This window comes from Mesitornis unicolor, unplaced genomic scaffold (assembly GCF_000695765.1).
Source record: "Mesitornis unicolor isolate BGI_N332 unplaced genomic scaffold, ASM69576v1 scaffold5273, whole genome shotgun sequence".
Lineage (NCBI taxonomy): Eukaryota > Metazoa > Chordata > Aves > Mesitornithiformes > Mesitornithidae > Mesitornis > Mesitornis unicolor.
Window position 1 is genome coordinate 10,133 of NW_010175204.1, and position 17,049 is coordinate 27,181.

A 17,049-nucleotide genomic window follows, 5' to 3' on the forward strand; every position below is an offset into this window, starting at 1 on the left:
CATCACTTCTGTGAGACATAACGTAGCCATTATGTTTCTACTGTTATGGTCTACATGATTGATTTTAGGTGTATTTATGCGGAGTGCAACATAGGGTGACTTTCCCGCCTCTTTAAGTATACTGGATGTTAGGTTTTCATTTCATTTCTTTGATTATTTTGTATTAGGCTTGTCATAAACCCTTAATGTATGTGCATGATTTTTATGAAGTCTGTGGTAATTTTTTAATGTTTGTTTAATAATTTGAGAAATACAGAAAAAAAGAAGATAAGTACAAAAAATCCTTTCATAAGTATAGATCCCAAACAGTCATGTTCTGTTTCATATTAGAAATTCATGTAAGTTAATGTTGCTTTTTAGAATATTCAAGTGTTCCAGTGCAGACTTGTAAGAGTCTTAGCTGTGTGCAGCAAATCTACACAGCATATACAAAATGTGATGAGCATTACCTCATTCTTAAACTAAGCACCACTTAAAATATCACTACTTGCAGATCACCTTTCTACTACCCCTAAGGTACTTTAGTGCCCATGTGCAATATTCTGAGTGGTACTACCTGTGATGTGAAGTATGAAAGGTGAAGAAAGGTGAAGGAAATAAATTAAAATACATCTTTTATTTGGCAGTGCCAATCTCTTCAGTTAGAAACCTGAATGTTTATGACATTGGATCAACTTACATGCGGGTGAGATGGGAACCTCTCAATGGAGCTACTGGTTATTTGTTAACATATGAAGCTGTGAATGCCACAGTCCCTACCACGGAGAAAGAGGTAAGAGCATTTGTCTTCACTTCCTGTATTTTACCCAAAATAAATTAAGAAAAATTGATAGATTTTTCTAGATATAACAGTCAAAAGAGACTGGTATGTACTTCTCCAACTGCAGTGAACTTACTGGGATATTTTATACAATGACATCAGTCAGGAAGCTGTAAATATACTGTGAATCTCACAAACAAAATTCCCTTAAAGTTAAATCATTGCTTGCTTTTCTGTCATTGCTTTCTTTAGTTTTTAAACATGGTGTGTTGTTTTTCATGTGCAGATGCGTGTTGGACCGTCAGTGAATGAGGTTCAGCTGGTAGATCTCATCCCCAATACTGAGTACACTTTAACAGCTTATGTATTGTTTGGTGATATCACCAGTGACCCACTCACCACCCAGGAAGTGACATGTATGAACATCTTGGTTTTTTTTTGTTGTTATTGCTTCAGCAACATTTAACTTCCAGTTTATTTCATTCAACAGTTTATATATATTCTGTTTTGTTTAGAAGACCATCTTTTCCATGTTTTATGCATTTTGTAACACATACATTTCCAAAAGACCTTAAAGGCAATTTCAATGAAAAGGGACCAACTATTAAAAGAGGAACAAAAGGCTTTTTTCCTTGAATAATAAAGGGAGTTGGCTTGACAATCTCATGGTCATGGTGTTTTAAAAGGGTCTCAGTTTTGCTTGCATTAACTTAGAAACCTTGTTTCTGAATTCAGACATTCTCTTAAGTATAGAAAATGCCATGGAAACATGCCACACCAAGAAAAAAAATCTAAATGTGGCTTCCTTTTTCAAACCTATTGTTAAACGTCTTTCCTTGAATGTTTCCTACTGGCAGAGGCAAGTTTCTGGGCTAGACGCATACAGTGTGGTTAATTTTATGTTCTTAAAAAATGTCAAACCCTTAACTGTACATGAAAAGTGACTGTTGTCACCAACAGTTATGATCTTAAGCGCTGATGCTTCTAAAAGCAATGTGCTTATAATCTACAAAGATGAAGCTACTGTACTTTATAGCTATTTTGCTCATTGCTGGGACAGTAAGCTCTTAACCTGTCTCGTTTAATGACCAGAACAATGAGCTACCCAGAAAGTTATTGCCTCCATTTGAATGAAATGCATGAATAGAATTTAGTTCCTTCTGTGAGAGACCTATACCTCTGCTGTGAATAGCATTTTCACTTACTACTGTCATTTTTACAGTACCTTTGCCGGGACCCAGAGGCCTAACACTGCAGGATGTTACTCACAGCAGCATGAATGTCCTTTGGGATCCTGCTCCAGGGAAAGTTCGAAAATACATCCTGAGATACAAAATAGCTGATGAAGCTGATGTAAAGGAGGTAAATGGCTGGAACATTTTTTTCCTTTTGGGGAATTTGGTTGCTAAAATAATAGTAAAAGTAGTATTATAAGCCACCATTGAGAATAAAGAACATCAGTTCATGATGATTGCAGTCAGGAAAGGGTACTGATTTTATGGAAACTGAGTAAGAACAAGACAGATTTCTTTCTGTACTTCCCTCTTCCTCCTCCTCCAGAGAGGAAAAATCCTCAAAATGACTGGAGAATTTCCCTGTACTTTGATAAATAGCAATTTCTACTCTCTGCCTAAGCATTATCTTGCCCAACTCTACGAACAATTTACAGTTAGGAGGACAGGATTGTGGAATTAAGATATATTAACCCCTTTGCCCACTGTCAGAACATGTGTGAGCATTGCTAGAGATGTGTTTGAGTTATATGTAAGCTTTCCATAATTGCACTGCTAGATGTGAATCAGTTCTTGGAAGATTAAATGTGTTTTTGTAAGGGAATGAGAATTTTCTGAGGATGCACTCTGCATCCTCATTTCCAAAAGAATGAAGCAGTGAAAGATCCACAAGTAGTACCAGTACCTGAGACAATATCCTTTGCAAGGGATTTAGTAGATAGCGCTCAATATTCAGGTGCAAATTTAGGGGTAAATGTCAAAATAAAGCAGAATACTTTTCTGTTTTTCAGTGTAGGAATTTCTGCCATTTAATCAAATGCAGAGTCAGAAATAGAGCAATTTACAATTCTGAAGTCACTATTTTTACTCCTAGGTGGAAATTGACAGACTCAAAACCAGCACTACTCTCTCTGACCTTTCCTCCCAAACACTGTATAATGTAAAAATTGTTGCTGTGTATGATGAAGGGGAATCCCTACCAATAAATGCAGAAGCTGTCACCCGTAAGTTTTCCTTATAATCCTTCTTGTGGTTATTTTTGCCTTATGTTCTTTTAATATCTGGGAGAAATTAATGCATGAGCTTGACCTCTGTGGGGGTGAGTTCGTAATCACTCGTTCTAGCTCCACAATATAGGAGCTAGGACTTCAGTTGTTGTGAGTAGGCGTGTGAGTTGTGACCACTGCTGAGGTCAGTAGAGCTACGTCTGTTTTATCAGGTGATGACCTGGTGATATGACCTTATGAAGGATGATTGACTTAGTGCAGTTGGGCTGGGCTGTCTCCTTCTCTGAAAAGATTCAAACCCCGCCTGGACGAGTTCCTGTGTGACCTCCTCTGGGTGATTCTGCTCTGGCAGGGGTTGGACTGGGTGATCTTTCGAGCTCCCTTCCAACTCTTGATGTTCTGTGTGATACTATAGCACTTTACTGTAGTCATTAGAAGCACAGTAACTGAGAGATGAATCTTCTACATTATCTTCTAAATTCTTTGTCTGAGTAATTCCTTAGTTGAACTGTGTTTATTTTGTAGTTACATTTTGTGGAATACTTTCCCTTTTCTCATAATAGAGCCGGTGCCAGCACCAGTCAATCTCAGAATCACAGATGTAACCACAAGTAGTTTCAGAGGAACTTGGGATCATGGAGCTCCGGATGTCTCTCTATATAGAATAACCTGGGGACCCTATGGAAGACCGGAAAAACAAGAGGTAAGAATAGATAGTCACCATAAGATTTTGTGAGCAGTCTCTCAAAGGGTATATTTTTAAAATCAGAAGTTTAATTAATAAAGGGCCTATAAATTCCAAGCCCTCCTGTTGTGCTCAATGGAAATTCAGTGAGGAGGTATAGAACAGTTACAGCTACTTGTAGTGATATTACTGTGTAAAAAGTTACTCAGTTATATTTCACTCTCTGTTTTGTTTTGGTTTATTTTTCTGTTTGCTTTTTAAATATTTCTCCACAAGACTATCTTAAATGGGGATGAGAATAGTGTGGTCTTTGAAAATTTGAACCCAGACACGTTATATGACATCTCAGTTACTGCCATCTATCCTGATGAATCAGAAAGTGATGACCTCATTGGCAGTGAACGAACACGTAAGTAAATAAAGGGTTTCTGCATATTGTTATTCATAGTTATTAAATCACAAGGCACACGTGTACAAGAATTCTGAAAACTCTTTCTGCTTTTTTCCAGTGCCCTTGGTACCTATCACCACACAAGGTAAGAATCTGAATTTCCAGGTACGGTATTATTAAAGAAAACTCATAGCTGTCTTTTTCTAAACTGTGAGAAATGTTAACCTTAAAAAGCTGAGATCATTTAATAAATATTATTGTGTATTTGGAAGAATATTGAACACTAGATTACCACATGTTTATTATTTAACAAACATTATAGTTTGTTATCTTGTACTTAATACATTCTGCTCTTGGTCAGGCATTCATGCAGCCCTAAAGTATGAATGAGGTGTTTGTATCTGCTTTCTGCTGGAATTATATATTTATTTTTTATTATGTTTCTTAGCCCCAAAGAGTGGCCCACGAAACCTTCAGGTGTACAATGCAACTTCACACAGTTTGACTGTGAAGTGGGATCCTGCCAGTGGTCGAGTGCAGAGATACAGGATCATTTACCAGCCTATCAGTGGGGATGGCCCTGAACAGTCGGTAACTAAGCTTGAAATGCTATAGTTATTCTACCTTAGTAATACTTCTGTAAATTAATCAGTTAGAATAATTTATTTTCAAACCACAACAGTGTATAAATTAATCACCTTTAAGTGAAGATTTATATTTATAGTGAATAAGTATATATTCTTACCTTTATCTTTCTCTCCTCTTTTAAATCCAAGATGCAGTGCTCTTTATGGAGCAAAAATAGTTTTGGATACAGCCTGTTTTCTTGGAAATCACATAGGCTATAGATATAACTAGAATAAAGTTAAAATGTATTGAGGAACAAATCAGTCAGGACATGAGACTACAAGTCACGGATATATGATTATCACACCATGACTACTTCCATAGCCCAGTGTTTTTTGTAGTTTTCATAGTGTGGTTCATGTGCTATCAGGGGTACTTTGCTGTGGAACAGACCATGGACAGTCGAGACTGTCTCTTACCACGCTAGGATCAGAATAACCACCCAGAAGCAGTAGTTGCAAAAACAAATCCATGCAAAACATTTGCTAGGGAAGTGTTTAAGGTATTATAGTGTCTTTTAATATGATTGAGCAGCTGTAATGATAGGGAGAGCCAGTACCGTATGATCAGCCAACTTTCCCTGCATCATCAGTGAGAGCTGTGTTGACTACTGGCAGCCTACGCGACACAGCCTGGGAATGGTAATTCGCCTGTTTATCAGAAGTGTGTGCTACTTAAAAATGCCCTGTTCTGCAGTGGGAGGCTGTTGTGGTTACTGCCAAATGACTCAGAGGAGCAGCCTTAGATGAAAACTGCACTCATTTAGCTTGTTCCTGTAATCGGAGATCACACATGTCCAGAAGCGTATCTAGGAATGTTTACTTTAAAATACTTACGCACCCATTTTTGCTGTCTTCTGAACAGTGTGCATTTGAGTTGAGGTAATTGAACTGTTGAATGAACTGAGTAGTTAAATGCAAATTTAGTGAGAAATCAGTAGAATAGAATAATGAACAGCAAGGAGGTTAATTAATATCTGTAATTAATTGCTGGTACTGGAATAAGAAACGAATTATGGGCATTCTGTTGGAATTTGTGCAAAGAGTAGACTTAATTTTTCACAACAGCAGTGGCAGTCGGAGAAGACACCTCTTTGAGGAAAGCATATAGAACACTCATGCTCTGTTCATAGCATTTTAATATCTGTCCACAAATAATTCTCAGTCATATGATAGAAATTTCTTGACTGTTTCTTTGTTACTGTGATATTTGATTAAACTTCAGTTGCTGGGTAGGCAGTAGCAGTGTCCACACAGAAATATTTAAAACAAAATTTTTAGAAGTTTTTTATTGCTCTGTCTGACATTTAATGGCCTCAGCACCAAGAAAGAGCAGAGGTAATTTGAAGACAACTCTGCAAAAACTGCACACCAAACTGCAAAGACTGTTGTGATCATTTAGGGTAAGATTTTGAAAGGCAAACAGATATTAAAATATGGAGGCAGCTATGATGGGATGCTAAAAGCATTTGTGCTTTGTACTGAGCTTTGTACACATGAGTACAAATAAAAAGTTTCCTTGTGAAGTAAAATAAACTACTACTGTGAAGTGTGAAGATGTATAAATGCTTGCTCATTATCAGCTCTTCACTATCAGAAGCTTTGAATTGTTATGGCAAACCTATTAGATGAGTAGGCTTTGAAAATGTGCAGATAGTCTTAAAAGTACAAAGGATGCTCTTGAGCAAGTGTAATTTCACACAATTAAAACCCAAAAAGCTCATGATTCACAAAGGCTGCAGGTCTAAGTATTATTCTCAGTGCACTGTAAAGCTTTTGCTTGGTGAAGATTATGATCGCAGGGTTATATGTAAATGAAAAATTGAAATGGAAGATGTATAATGATTTTAGACACTTAACAAAGATGTTTTAGAAGCTGAAGTATGCTGTAATACCTTTGAAATCCAAGGGGGACAATGTTGATATTGTATCAAATGTACATTAGAGATCTACAGTGTTGTTATTTATTCTGTGCTTGCATTCTACCTGAGAGTGGAGCATAAAGAGCCCAATTCAAAGTCTGTCAAAATGAATAAACTCTCATTGACTTCAGTATGATACAGTCAGAAGCACTGTGGTGAAACAGCTCTGTGCTGGCACAGAACTGGCAGCTGATATGTAATTGTGGTTATGTGCAAGTTTGGAGATCTTAAAGAATACTGGCTTTGTGTCACTGGACTCTGTCTAAACTTGCTAAGATGAATATATACTAATATTATTGTTGTTCTATGCCTTCTGTCAGTATGATAGACCACAGTGTTTTCCACTCTGCATCGAATGCTTACATTCCTCACTATAACAGTAGGTGTAAGAGGGGCAGCATAAAAGGGAATTTAATCTTTCTCTACTGTTTTCCTGCAGACTATGGTTGGAGGGCGGCAGAACAGCGTGGTGATACAGAAGCTGCAGCCTGACACACCGTATGCTATTACTGTGTCATCGATATATGCAGATGGTGAAGGGGGACGAATGACAGGACGAGGCAGAACCAGTAAGTAACTTCTTGAGATCTTACTAGGTGAAAAACAATACCAGTGTATTGCTTTTCAAATTAGCTGGGAAAAATTTATTGTTGTAAAATTCATCCAATCTGTATTTGTCATTTGTCCTGTGATGGGTGTCAAGTATTTAAAGTAAGAAGGCCTCTCATTTTACTGGCTGTAGAGAAACATTGGACCTTAGACTGGATCCCCATCTTTTAAGGCTGAGAGAAACCCCAGTGTTACTATGGAACTTCTTCCTCATTTAAATCTGTTTAATTGTCTTATGCCACATTTTAGTAAACACCTTAAAGCATCTGAAGGCATGAGACTCTCATGTGTGTGCTCTTAAGTGTAACTTTACTATTTTCCAGTCAGCACCTTCAGTTCAGGGGCTGACCTTTACAGAGTGCACTTTGAGACTCTACCATTTTATGTTGATAGTATTGTTTTGGTCCTGCTATAGAAAGCACTGAGTGATTTGCTACCAGAGGCATTTCAGGCATAAAAACGAATTCACTATCTTTAATTAATTAATTAATTAATTAACTATAAATTTATGAATAGATTTATATATTCATTTGTACTTTGTTTACTTTTGGCCCTGCAATGGACAGTCAGACATAGCGACGTGTTAGGTGAGGAATCAGGAAAACAATCCTAATGAACTCATTGTATAATTCCAAGTGTCCAGAAAGGAATTTTTCTCACTATATTTATCATTTCTTGTGCTGTTGGATGGGGCTGATATGTTCTGCTAAATGAAGACATAATATTCAACATGAACTTCTTGGTTTTTAGATTTCCTGATGATACATTACATAGGCATGATCTGATAGCACAGGTGACAGAATGTGGTTCCCCATTTCTGACACTCATTGATCTGTTTCAGAGCCTCTCACTACTGTGAGGAACTTGTTGGTTTATGACCCAACCACCAGTACTCTGAATGTCCGATGGGATCATGCGGAAGGAAGTCCTCGCCAGTATAAGGTGTTTTATAGACCTACAGCTGGAGGTGCAGAAGAAATGGTAAATACTTTATGTGGATTTCACTGTCTCAGATAAATTGCAAGTCATGGTGCTAGTGAGAGAAATACTGCGGAGTGAAGTGGGTCTTGTTAGCCTATGCACTGGCTTTTGTTTCTGTTCATAACTACCCCTGAGAAAATGCAGAGCACCTCTATGAAAGTCAGTTACTCCTATATGTATTACAGATGTTTGATTCTATATAGTAGACCTTCAGTGATTAGTTCTTAGCACAGGGATTTAATACAACACACAGTTTTTTGTTTGTTTATTCTTAGGGCTGTATGTGTGAATGTAAAGCTGACTTTAGGGTATACAAAAGGCTATAAAGTCAGCAGACCTCATTTCTACCCATAGTTATTTCTAAGAAGTTGTGTGTCTCTATGCAGTGAGCCGGGATGGTATTTGTGAAGGCAGAAAAATCCACATAGGTGTTTTATTCTAATCTCCTAAAATTACTTAATTGGTAAAGAGGTAAAACAATCCTGAAAATGGGAACCCATGTTGCAGACTAGGAAAATATTATTCTTTCTCACTTGTGTTTCTTTTTCCACATCTGTGCAGTTTGATGGGCCTGTGAAATGAGGAGTACATGAGTTGCCACTGTTTCAATAGCATCTAGGGAGCTATCTATGATAAATATTCTCAAATGCTGTGGAGTTTTACTTTCTAGCATGAGCTGCTCATTACTTCTTGTCATTAGCATGTTGTAGTGTTATGTAATGTTTGTTTTTATTTATTTAGAAAGTGACTTTTTAATGCCTCTGAGCTACTAAATAGTAGTCATTAAAGAGATCACTGCAGATGCTGATACTGTCACTGTTTTGGACCCAAAAGTGAACATAGGTGTAAGAGATTGTATAGGAGAGCATAGAACATAATGACCATATTTGTTAAGTCCAATACAGAACCTTCTTGAAAGGCAATTCTAGAAGATACCATGAGCCCTGTTACTTCAGGCTTCGTCTTTTGTGAAGTTTTTATCACATCCAGTCTAGAAACAAGATGTGGTGGAGGAGGAAGTGAGATACAAAAAAGCTTAAAATTCTTGCATATTTATATAAATGTCATACCCCTACCTTTCCTTTTAAATTTATAGACAACAGTACCAGGAAACACAAACTATGTCATCCTCAGGACTCTTGAACCCAACACGCCTTACACTGTAACTGTGGTTCCAGTTTTCCCAGAGGGGGATGGTGGACGTACCTCTGACACTGGAAGAACTTGTAAGTAAAATAGTCCTCGTCAAGAAAACGTTAGGATTTTTTGTGTGAGTGGCTCAGATAATTAGAAATTGATTTTACATCTAATGTGGAAGTTTATTTACCCCAAAGCTAAAACATAAGTGTGAGAAACTCTGTTAACCTGCTTGGTTATGGTTGCAGCTCTGTAACTCATTCTGTTTTCTTTGCTTATTCAGGTGGAGACTTTCAGTCCACTTATCTCAGGCAAACTTAGCTCTTTTGTTTGCTGTGACCTTACTGTTTACTTCCGCACAGTAGTAAAATTTTAATTGTAGTTCTAGTAGCAATACTGGTGAACAAATGGCAAATATTGGTGTTAAGTTCCTAATGTCAGCATGAGCTGAAACGTGTATTTTGTGGCTACTTTTTATACTTGTCTGATCAACAATAGAGTAACAAATTGTTATGACCATACCTTCAATTTGCAGCATAAACATGTGTACTTTGCTGCCTGGCAGGGATGTCTGTAAAGGCTAATAACTGAGATTCTTAGATTTGTAGATTTTGGAGTAACAGAAGTAATGTGTTTATCTTGGGCTGATGTGTTTTTCACTTTGAGCACTGTTATAAATTCAAGTAGAACGAGAACTTACGTAAGCAACTTTGTAAAACTTAATTTATATTACCTTTGATCCAGTGGAGAGAGGAACACCAAGAAACATTCAGGTTTACAATCCCACACCAAACAGCATGAATGTCCGATGGGAACCTGCTCCAGGTCCAGTGCAGCAATACAGAGTTAATTACTCTCCACTGTCTGGCCCAAGGCCATCAGAATCTGTAAGTAATTTAGTTTTCACATGGTTCCACAGAAGTGTGTGGAGGGTATCGCTTCCTTCAATAAGTGTAGCAGAATAATAATAAACTCAGGCCAACCGAGTGTCCCTGCTGAAAACACTATGCAGGAATTTAATCCATTGTAAATAAATGCTTAATTTGGTGAAATAAAAGAAATAAGAAATAACACTCTCAGATATAAAACTGAGCAATGAAGATTGAGTATCCTTTATCATATTGCAGGTAAAGATGAGTTAAAAGGAAACCTTTTTTATCTTGAAATCGAGTGAAGGAAACAAGTATTTATTAGGGAATGTTTACTTATAAAACCAGATGCCAAGTTTATGTGATTTTACCACTAAACCATCTGTTTACCCCAAATCAGTAGTGTTCTCATGTGCAGTGAAGTCTGGATATGGGTAAAAATTTGCTCACCAGGTGTGAAGTAAGAGTTCCTGGATTTGTGTAGAAATAGGCACCGTTTTAGACCTTCTGTGATTCTATCCCAGCAAAACCAGGACAGTATTTATCATTTTTTTCACCTGCTCTTGAATTTTTATCAACATTATTTGGTTATCTGGAACTCGTATTATTTTCCTTTGAAAATGTGCAGCATGGTCACGTTCCCGGTTTTTCTATATTACATTCAGATTGTTCATTCTAACAAGACATGGTATAAACTGAAGCTTCTTTTTATATAGGTGCTTTTTGTTTCTGTTGTAGATTGTGGTACCAGGCAACACTCGTGATGTGATGCTGGAGCGCTTGACTCCTGACACTGCTTACTCAATAAATGTTGTAGCTCTGTATGCCGATGGAGAAGGAAATCCAAGCCAAGCACAGGGAAGAACATGTAAGAGGCAGTCAGTACTTGCTTTGTGAAATATGTGTCAAAATTGATGCGTGAAGAATTTATAAAACTGCTTGTAATAACAAATAGTGTGAGCCATTCATTGCATCTCTATAGATCCATATATGTGAATTATGGCTGAAGCAATTACAGGCCTCCATGGAAGGGAGATTTTGCTATGTTGTTTGGCAGTTGTGGTGCATGCATAATCACCAAATTAATTTTCACTTGTGAAATAAGTCTAATTTGAATGTTTAAGAGTTTAAAAGTTGTTCTTTAAAATGTGATTACAGATAAATATCAATTTATCTTCTGGGAAAAAAAAGCACATTAAGATGAGTAGAATTTGCTGCCAACAGGAAGAAATGTGCTTCATGTTCTGTGTCTTACATGATAATTGTGTATGTCAGCCTCCCCAGATGTTTGCTTTTTGCTAGAGATGCCTAAACACCAAAACCTCATTGTTACAACTTAGCTTGTGGGATCTTGGTTGGCTTATGCTTGGCTTCTTTAAAATTAATTCCAGAAATTACAAGTAAAGAACCTATCTAACAGGTCACCTCTCTTTTGCTGCTTCTATGCTTTCTCCGTTAAATCCCCACATTCATCTAAGAGTTGCAGATGTAACTATAGATTTTATAGCTATAGTTGTACTTGTCTGCAAGAGTCTGAGAAGCAGAATGTACATAGATGCTCACTTTGCATGTCCCTCTGATGTTCTTTCCCTTCCACACTGCTCCAGTTGAGGCCCTATTTCTATTTAAGACCTTCAGGTACTGCTTTATTGTCACTGACTAAATCTACCTGTATATGTTTATTCAGTGTTTCAGGGATGGCCCTTGCTTTGACTCCAGGGCAGCATTTTAATCAGTGAGAGAGATGCCAGACTGGAAGAATCATGCTCCATATAACCTGTATTTTCCTTCTTTAGTGCCTCGCAGTGGCCCAAGGAATGTGAGAGTGTTCGATGAGACCACAAACAGCCTTTCTGTGCAATGGGACCATGCTGATGGGCCAGTCCAGCAGTACAGAATCATTTATTCACCCACTGTGGGAGACCCTATTGATGAATATGTAAGTTCTGTAATTCCTTAGTAAGCACCAAGACCTTCTCACTTAATTATTTAGGCTACAGAGAAATAAAGGCACCTATTTTACATGTAGTAGACGACTTTAGTCGTTGTTGTCAATGCTGAGAAGCCAGAATTTGTATGAAAGAGTTTTGAGGTTTTTAATTTTTTTTTTCCACAAAGTTGCAGAACATACAGTTTAATGAACCACCTTCTGAGTGAAATAATGTTAAATGTGAGTCACACATTAATCAGAAGATTCTGAGCATAACCTGCTTCCTGAGATTTAGTTCAAATGTTGTGCTACAGTGAATAGCCATCTGTTACTTCTTATGAAGTCAGTGTGCTAAGATACAGAATAAACGTAAATCTGCATTTTATATATTGAAGAGAGTTGTCAGAGTTTAATAAGAAAGCAATGGTAAGTTTGATTCAGCATCTAACTTGCTTTTGTAAGGTTCAATATGAATTGTGAGTATTTGTGTTACATTTCCTGCAGCTTAGTGATAGCACAAGTTAAAGTGGTTATAGCACAAGAGCAACTGCAGCTTCGCAGTCTGATGTGAGGGTAGGGACTGAAGAGTCCATTTGATTTATCTTTTTGTGCTGACCACAGTATTTTATAATTTAAAATAACTAATTCTAATAATTGTTTATAGGCTATAACTTTTAAGATACCCTGCATGACTTTATCTACAGTGGATGTAAAAAAAGTGCACCAAGCGTCAAAGCAAATTTTTAATTCTCGTTACTGTCATTATTAATCAGTTACAGGACTGAGAGTTTTTTTACCTCTGTTTCTTTGTGTTCTAGACAACAGTTCCTGGGATAAGAAATAATGTCATACTACAACCACTTCAATCAGATACGCCATATAAAATTACCGTTGTGGCTGTGTACGAAGATGGAGATGGTGGGCAACTGACTGGAAATGGCAGAACTGGTAATTAGTTTTAATTGTATATTCTTTTTAAAGTTTAAGACACATATTCCTTGAGCACTCCAACACTGTTAAGGTTTCATTGTGTTAATTATGTCTTTGATGTGGTTATTGCCCAACAATGTAAGTCTGTAGAGACTGAAAAACAGTCACTAGTCTAATCAGAGTGGTTTTGTTTCTTTTTAGTTGGCCTGCTTCCTCCTCAGAATATGTATATAACTGATGAATGGTATACACGATTCAGAGTTTCCTGGGATCCTTCACCATCCCCTGTTCTTGGCTATAAAATTGTGTACAAACCTGTGGGTAAGAAAACCTGTACATGCTGAGTATAACTCTTTCAGAGTAGTGAGGTGCTGATGAGAGATCAGAATAGAAATCATATGTATCATGGAATGTTTGTATTAAAGGATTTATTTATTTCCTTTGTTTACTGATTTTGATGGAAGCTTAAGTCTTATTGAGCACAGATTATCAAATACAGTGTTTCATACGTTCAGTTACAGAGATGGAATAGTATAGTTACAATTTAATACAGTGCCTAGATAAAGTCCTGGACCAGTCTTGGTTTTCCTCTCTTTAATACCTCTTGTCCTTCTGAGGATATGAACTGGTGTATGTGAGATGAGTATTGACAGTGAAACAATGTATATACCTTTATACGAGTTAAGCACAAGCATTGCACAATAACTTGTAAACTTATGTATATGTTCTGTTTGCAACAGTCTCACATACTGTCACCCAAGAAATTAGTATGTTTTGGTGTAGAAAAAACAAGATTAACACTTACTGACATGTAAAAGATGGCAGATAATTTTGTAGCTCACCTAATCATGATTCTTTTTTTTCCTCTCTCTGTACTTAATGCTTCCTTTCAATTCAAGGTTCAAATGACCCCATGGAAGTTTTTGTGGGAGAAGTGACTTCCTATACCTTGCATAATCTATCTCCCAGTACTACTTACGATGTCAATGTTTATGCCCAGTATGATGCTGGAATGAGCATACCTTTGACAGATCAAGGCACTACATGTAAGTCAAAATAATTCTGTTGCAGTCATGCTAGATACATGTGCTGATCTGAGATAATGCTGATTAAGAGAGGACTTTTAAGGCTGGTTGCTGAAAAGTCTGAATATCCTCTCATGAAGAATACTTATTATCTGTCCATAATACAGATCTTAAAATCACTAAGCATGGAAGCAGTAATGGAAATACAGTTTTAAGTAATGATTTGATGATATAAAATTTTCTAGTCTGCATCTTAAAATTTTATTCATCTATGGTTGGAGTCAATCTTTAACTGTCTCCGGGGTACTAGAGAATCCAACCAGCAGGTCTAGGCTTTTTGCTGTTTTGCTTTTATCTCACAGGGGCGTCCAGTGACTGAAATGTCTACTTTGCAAAAGGAGGTTATTTAGTGATGGCCTCAGCTAAGAAACTTCTAAAAATTTCTTCAGTTAAGATGAATCAAGCATCCTGAGTTTTGCTGACTCAGGACATTCTTTCCATACTGCCATATATGAGAGTCAGATTTTGAATTCTGGAAGTTTCTTGTTTTAAAAAGAACTCAGCTTACCTCATGTGAAAACTCATAAAATGGGCTGTTACCCAATATGGGAAGGGTATCAGGCTTTGGGCCTTTGTGAATAGCTAGGCTGGGATCTCTAGGCCGTGATGAAGAGATCTGACTAGGACTGCTCTTTCCTTTTGTGAGTATTTAAAAGAATCAAGTTCTGAACCAGCAATGCTAATATAATTTTCATTTTGATATATTTCATCCATTACATCCTATTTTCCAGAGAACTATTTATCTCTTTCTCTGTTTACAGTGTATTTGAATGTCACTGACCTAACAAGTTACAAAGTGGGTTGGGATACTTTCTGTATCCGATGGTCACCTCATCGGTCAGCAACTTCCTACAGACTGAAGCTAAACCCAGCCGATGGTAAGGGCATTTTATTTTTTGCATTTTCTTATTTATTAATTTTCTTATTTCAGTGACAGCACTACTTATTTGGGATGGTGGCAAGCACCCACTGAAAGGCATGATTCATCTGATTGAGCTTTGAAGTTCTGAACATAACCTGTTTTTCTAGAGTGGTAAAAAAGCTGCAAAGAGGCAGTGCTGCTTATTGTTAACTGTCATTAGTGGGAATCTGCTGGTTACCTGGGTTTCATGTGTACACTGCAGGGTGCATAATCGTCACATAGGTCTAGAAGGGCTTTTATGGGTCAAGAGTAAGATTGTTGCCCCATCTGCTCCAACCTCCTCTCAGGAGGTCTCTAATTTCTACACTTATCTGTACACATATTAAAAGGGTTATAGTGGCTTTTAACTTCCTTTCCATTGGGCTTTTTTTTGACAGGTTCCAGAGGGCAGGAAATTACAGTACGTGGATCAGAAACGAGCCACTGTTTTACTGGCCTCTCACCAGACACCGAATACAATGCTACCGTCTTTGTTCAGACCCCTAACCTTGAGGGACCTCCAGTCTCTATGAGGGAGCATACAGGTAGGTAATAGATACTGTGAACCTTAAGGTTTGGCTATAAAGTTTGTCTTGTTTCAGCTGTAGAATTTTTCTAAATGGCTTTCAGTACCTCTTTTAAGTGTTCTTCTTTCCTCTTTGTGTAATGTCACCTGGAATTTGTGAAGGAAAGAGAAATTCTCATCCTTTTCTTCAAACCAAGTATCTTCTAGCACTTAGATGAAAATCTTATGCGTTATCAGAGTGAGTGCAGTGTTACTCAGCTCATGTACAAGTATTCTTGTTATAATGAAATCATGTACCCTTGTTTAAACAATAGCTGTAATCTCATTATGCTTATAACTCAATAAATATTTCCTGCCAATTATACATTATATAGGTTAGTAAGAAGAGATTAGTATCTTTCTGCGTGGTAATATCATAACTAGTCTAGAGTTTTTCCTTGAATGGAATAATTTATATGGAGTCAAAAAGTTATTATTATTTCATTTCAGTCCTCAAACCTACAGAAGCGCCTACTCCGCCACCTACACCTCCTCCACCTCCCACGATTCCTCCAGCTCGGGATGGTATGTTTATTTGTAGAATTATTCAGTATTTTTGTGTAGTTGCTGCACTACTTGAGAGTTTAATTTTATGTCCATAAATTTAAATAGATTTAAAACTATAATGGCATTTTAGGGAAACAAAGTTTGAGACCAGCTTCCTAATGCCACCCATTTGCTGTTGAACTTTACCAGACTTCAGCATTTCCTGGTGTAGAATAGCAAGAAGTGTACATTTGGAGAAAACATTCATTATATTCTGTAGTGCTGCAGCAAGTCTGTGAGTCTGTCTGCCCACAGCATACAGTTTATGTTTTATGGTAGCTGCTCAGAAAAAAAGCATAAAGTAATTTAAACACTTACATTTCATTCTTGAGCTCTTCTTCATTTCTTGAACTTGAAAATTTTTAGTAAATGTTTCTGTGTTGAGCATCTGCCAGATTGACTGCATGGCAATAGAAGTTTGCTGCATATTTGTCATCAATATTGATGTGTTTTGTGTGTTCCTTTCTTGGTTCTCTCAGTATGCAGAGGTGCCAAAGCAGACATAGTGTTCTTGACTGATGCTTCCTGGAGTATTGGTGATGATAACTTCAACAAAGTAGTGAAATTTGTTTTTAATACAGTAGGAGCCTTTGACCTGATTAATCCTGCTGGAATCCAGGTAGGTTTGATATTTCCTTTGAGTCCATTTTGGAGGAAAACTTGAAAATGAAGCTGAATTTCTGAAGTTACATCTGATTTGTCCTTTCTTTCAGAGTGCTTTATTTTGTATTAAGTTGTTGTACAACACATGTATGTGTGTGCATGTATAATTATTTATGAAATATATTGGTCATTTTGTAAATACGAAGGGAATCCAGTCTATCCCAAGAGGTTACTACTCTGAAAGACAGGAGTTGCAGTGTGTGGTAGTCC

The 17,049-nt window shown here is 37.1% G+C and overlaps 1 protein-coding gene across 1 annotated transcript in view; it reads left to right on the forward strand.

Annotated features, from left to right (window-relative positions):
- Nucleotides 1–17,049, forward strand: part of COL12A1 (collagen, type XII, alpha 1) — a 60,166-nt gene that overhangs the window by 7,853 nt on the left and 35,264 nt on the right. Inside the window, exons 9-29 of the mRNA XM_010181289.1 lie at nt 627–772; nt 1,047–1,176; nt 1,983–2,122; nt 2,867–2,996; nt 3,563–3,702; nt 3,961–4,093; nt 4,194–4,220; nt 4,524–4,666; nt 7,063–7,192; nt 8,074–8,213; nt 9,310–9,439; nt 10,095–10,237; nt 10,958–11,087; nt 12,016–12,158; nt 12,968–13,097; nt 13,281–13,400; nt 13,979–14,125; nt 14,926–15,042; nt 15,464–15,610; nt 16,081–16,155; nt 16,656–16,795. Coding sequence (XP_010179591.1) covers nt 627–772; nt 1,047–1,176; nt 1,983–2,122; nt 2,867–2,996; nt 3,563–3,702; nt 3,961–4,093; nt 4,194–4,220; nt 4,524–4,666; nt 7,063–7,192; nt 8,074–8,213; nt 9,310–9,439; nt 10,095–10,237; nt 10,958–11,087; nt 12,016–12,158; nt 12,968–13,097; nt 13,281–13,400; nt 13,979–14,125; nt 14,926–15,042; nt 15,464–15,610; nt 16,081–16,155; nt 16,656–16,795 — 2,681 coding nt within the window. The remainder of the gene's footprint in view (nt 1–626; nt 773–1,046; nt 1,177–1,982; nt 2,123–2,866; nt 2,997–3,562; nt 3,703–3,960; nt 4,094–4,193; nt 4,221–4,523; nt 4,667–7,062; nt 7,193–8,073; nt 8,214–9,309; nt 9,440–10,094; nt 10,238–10,957; nt 11,088–12,015; nt 12,159–12,967; nt 13,098–13,280; nt 13,401–13,978; nt 14,126–14,925; nt 15,043–15,463; nt 15,611–16,080; nt 16,156–16,655; nt 16,796–17,049) is intronic.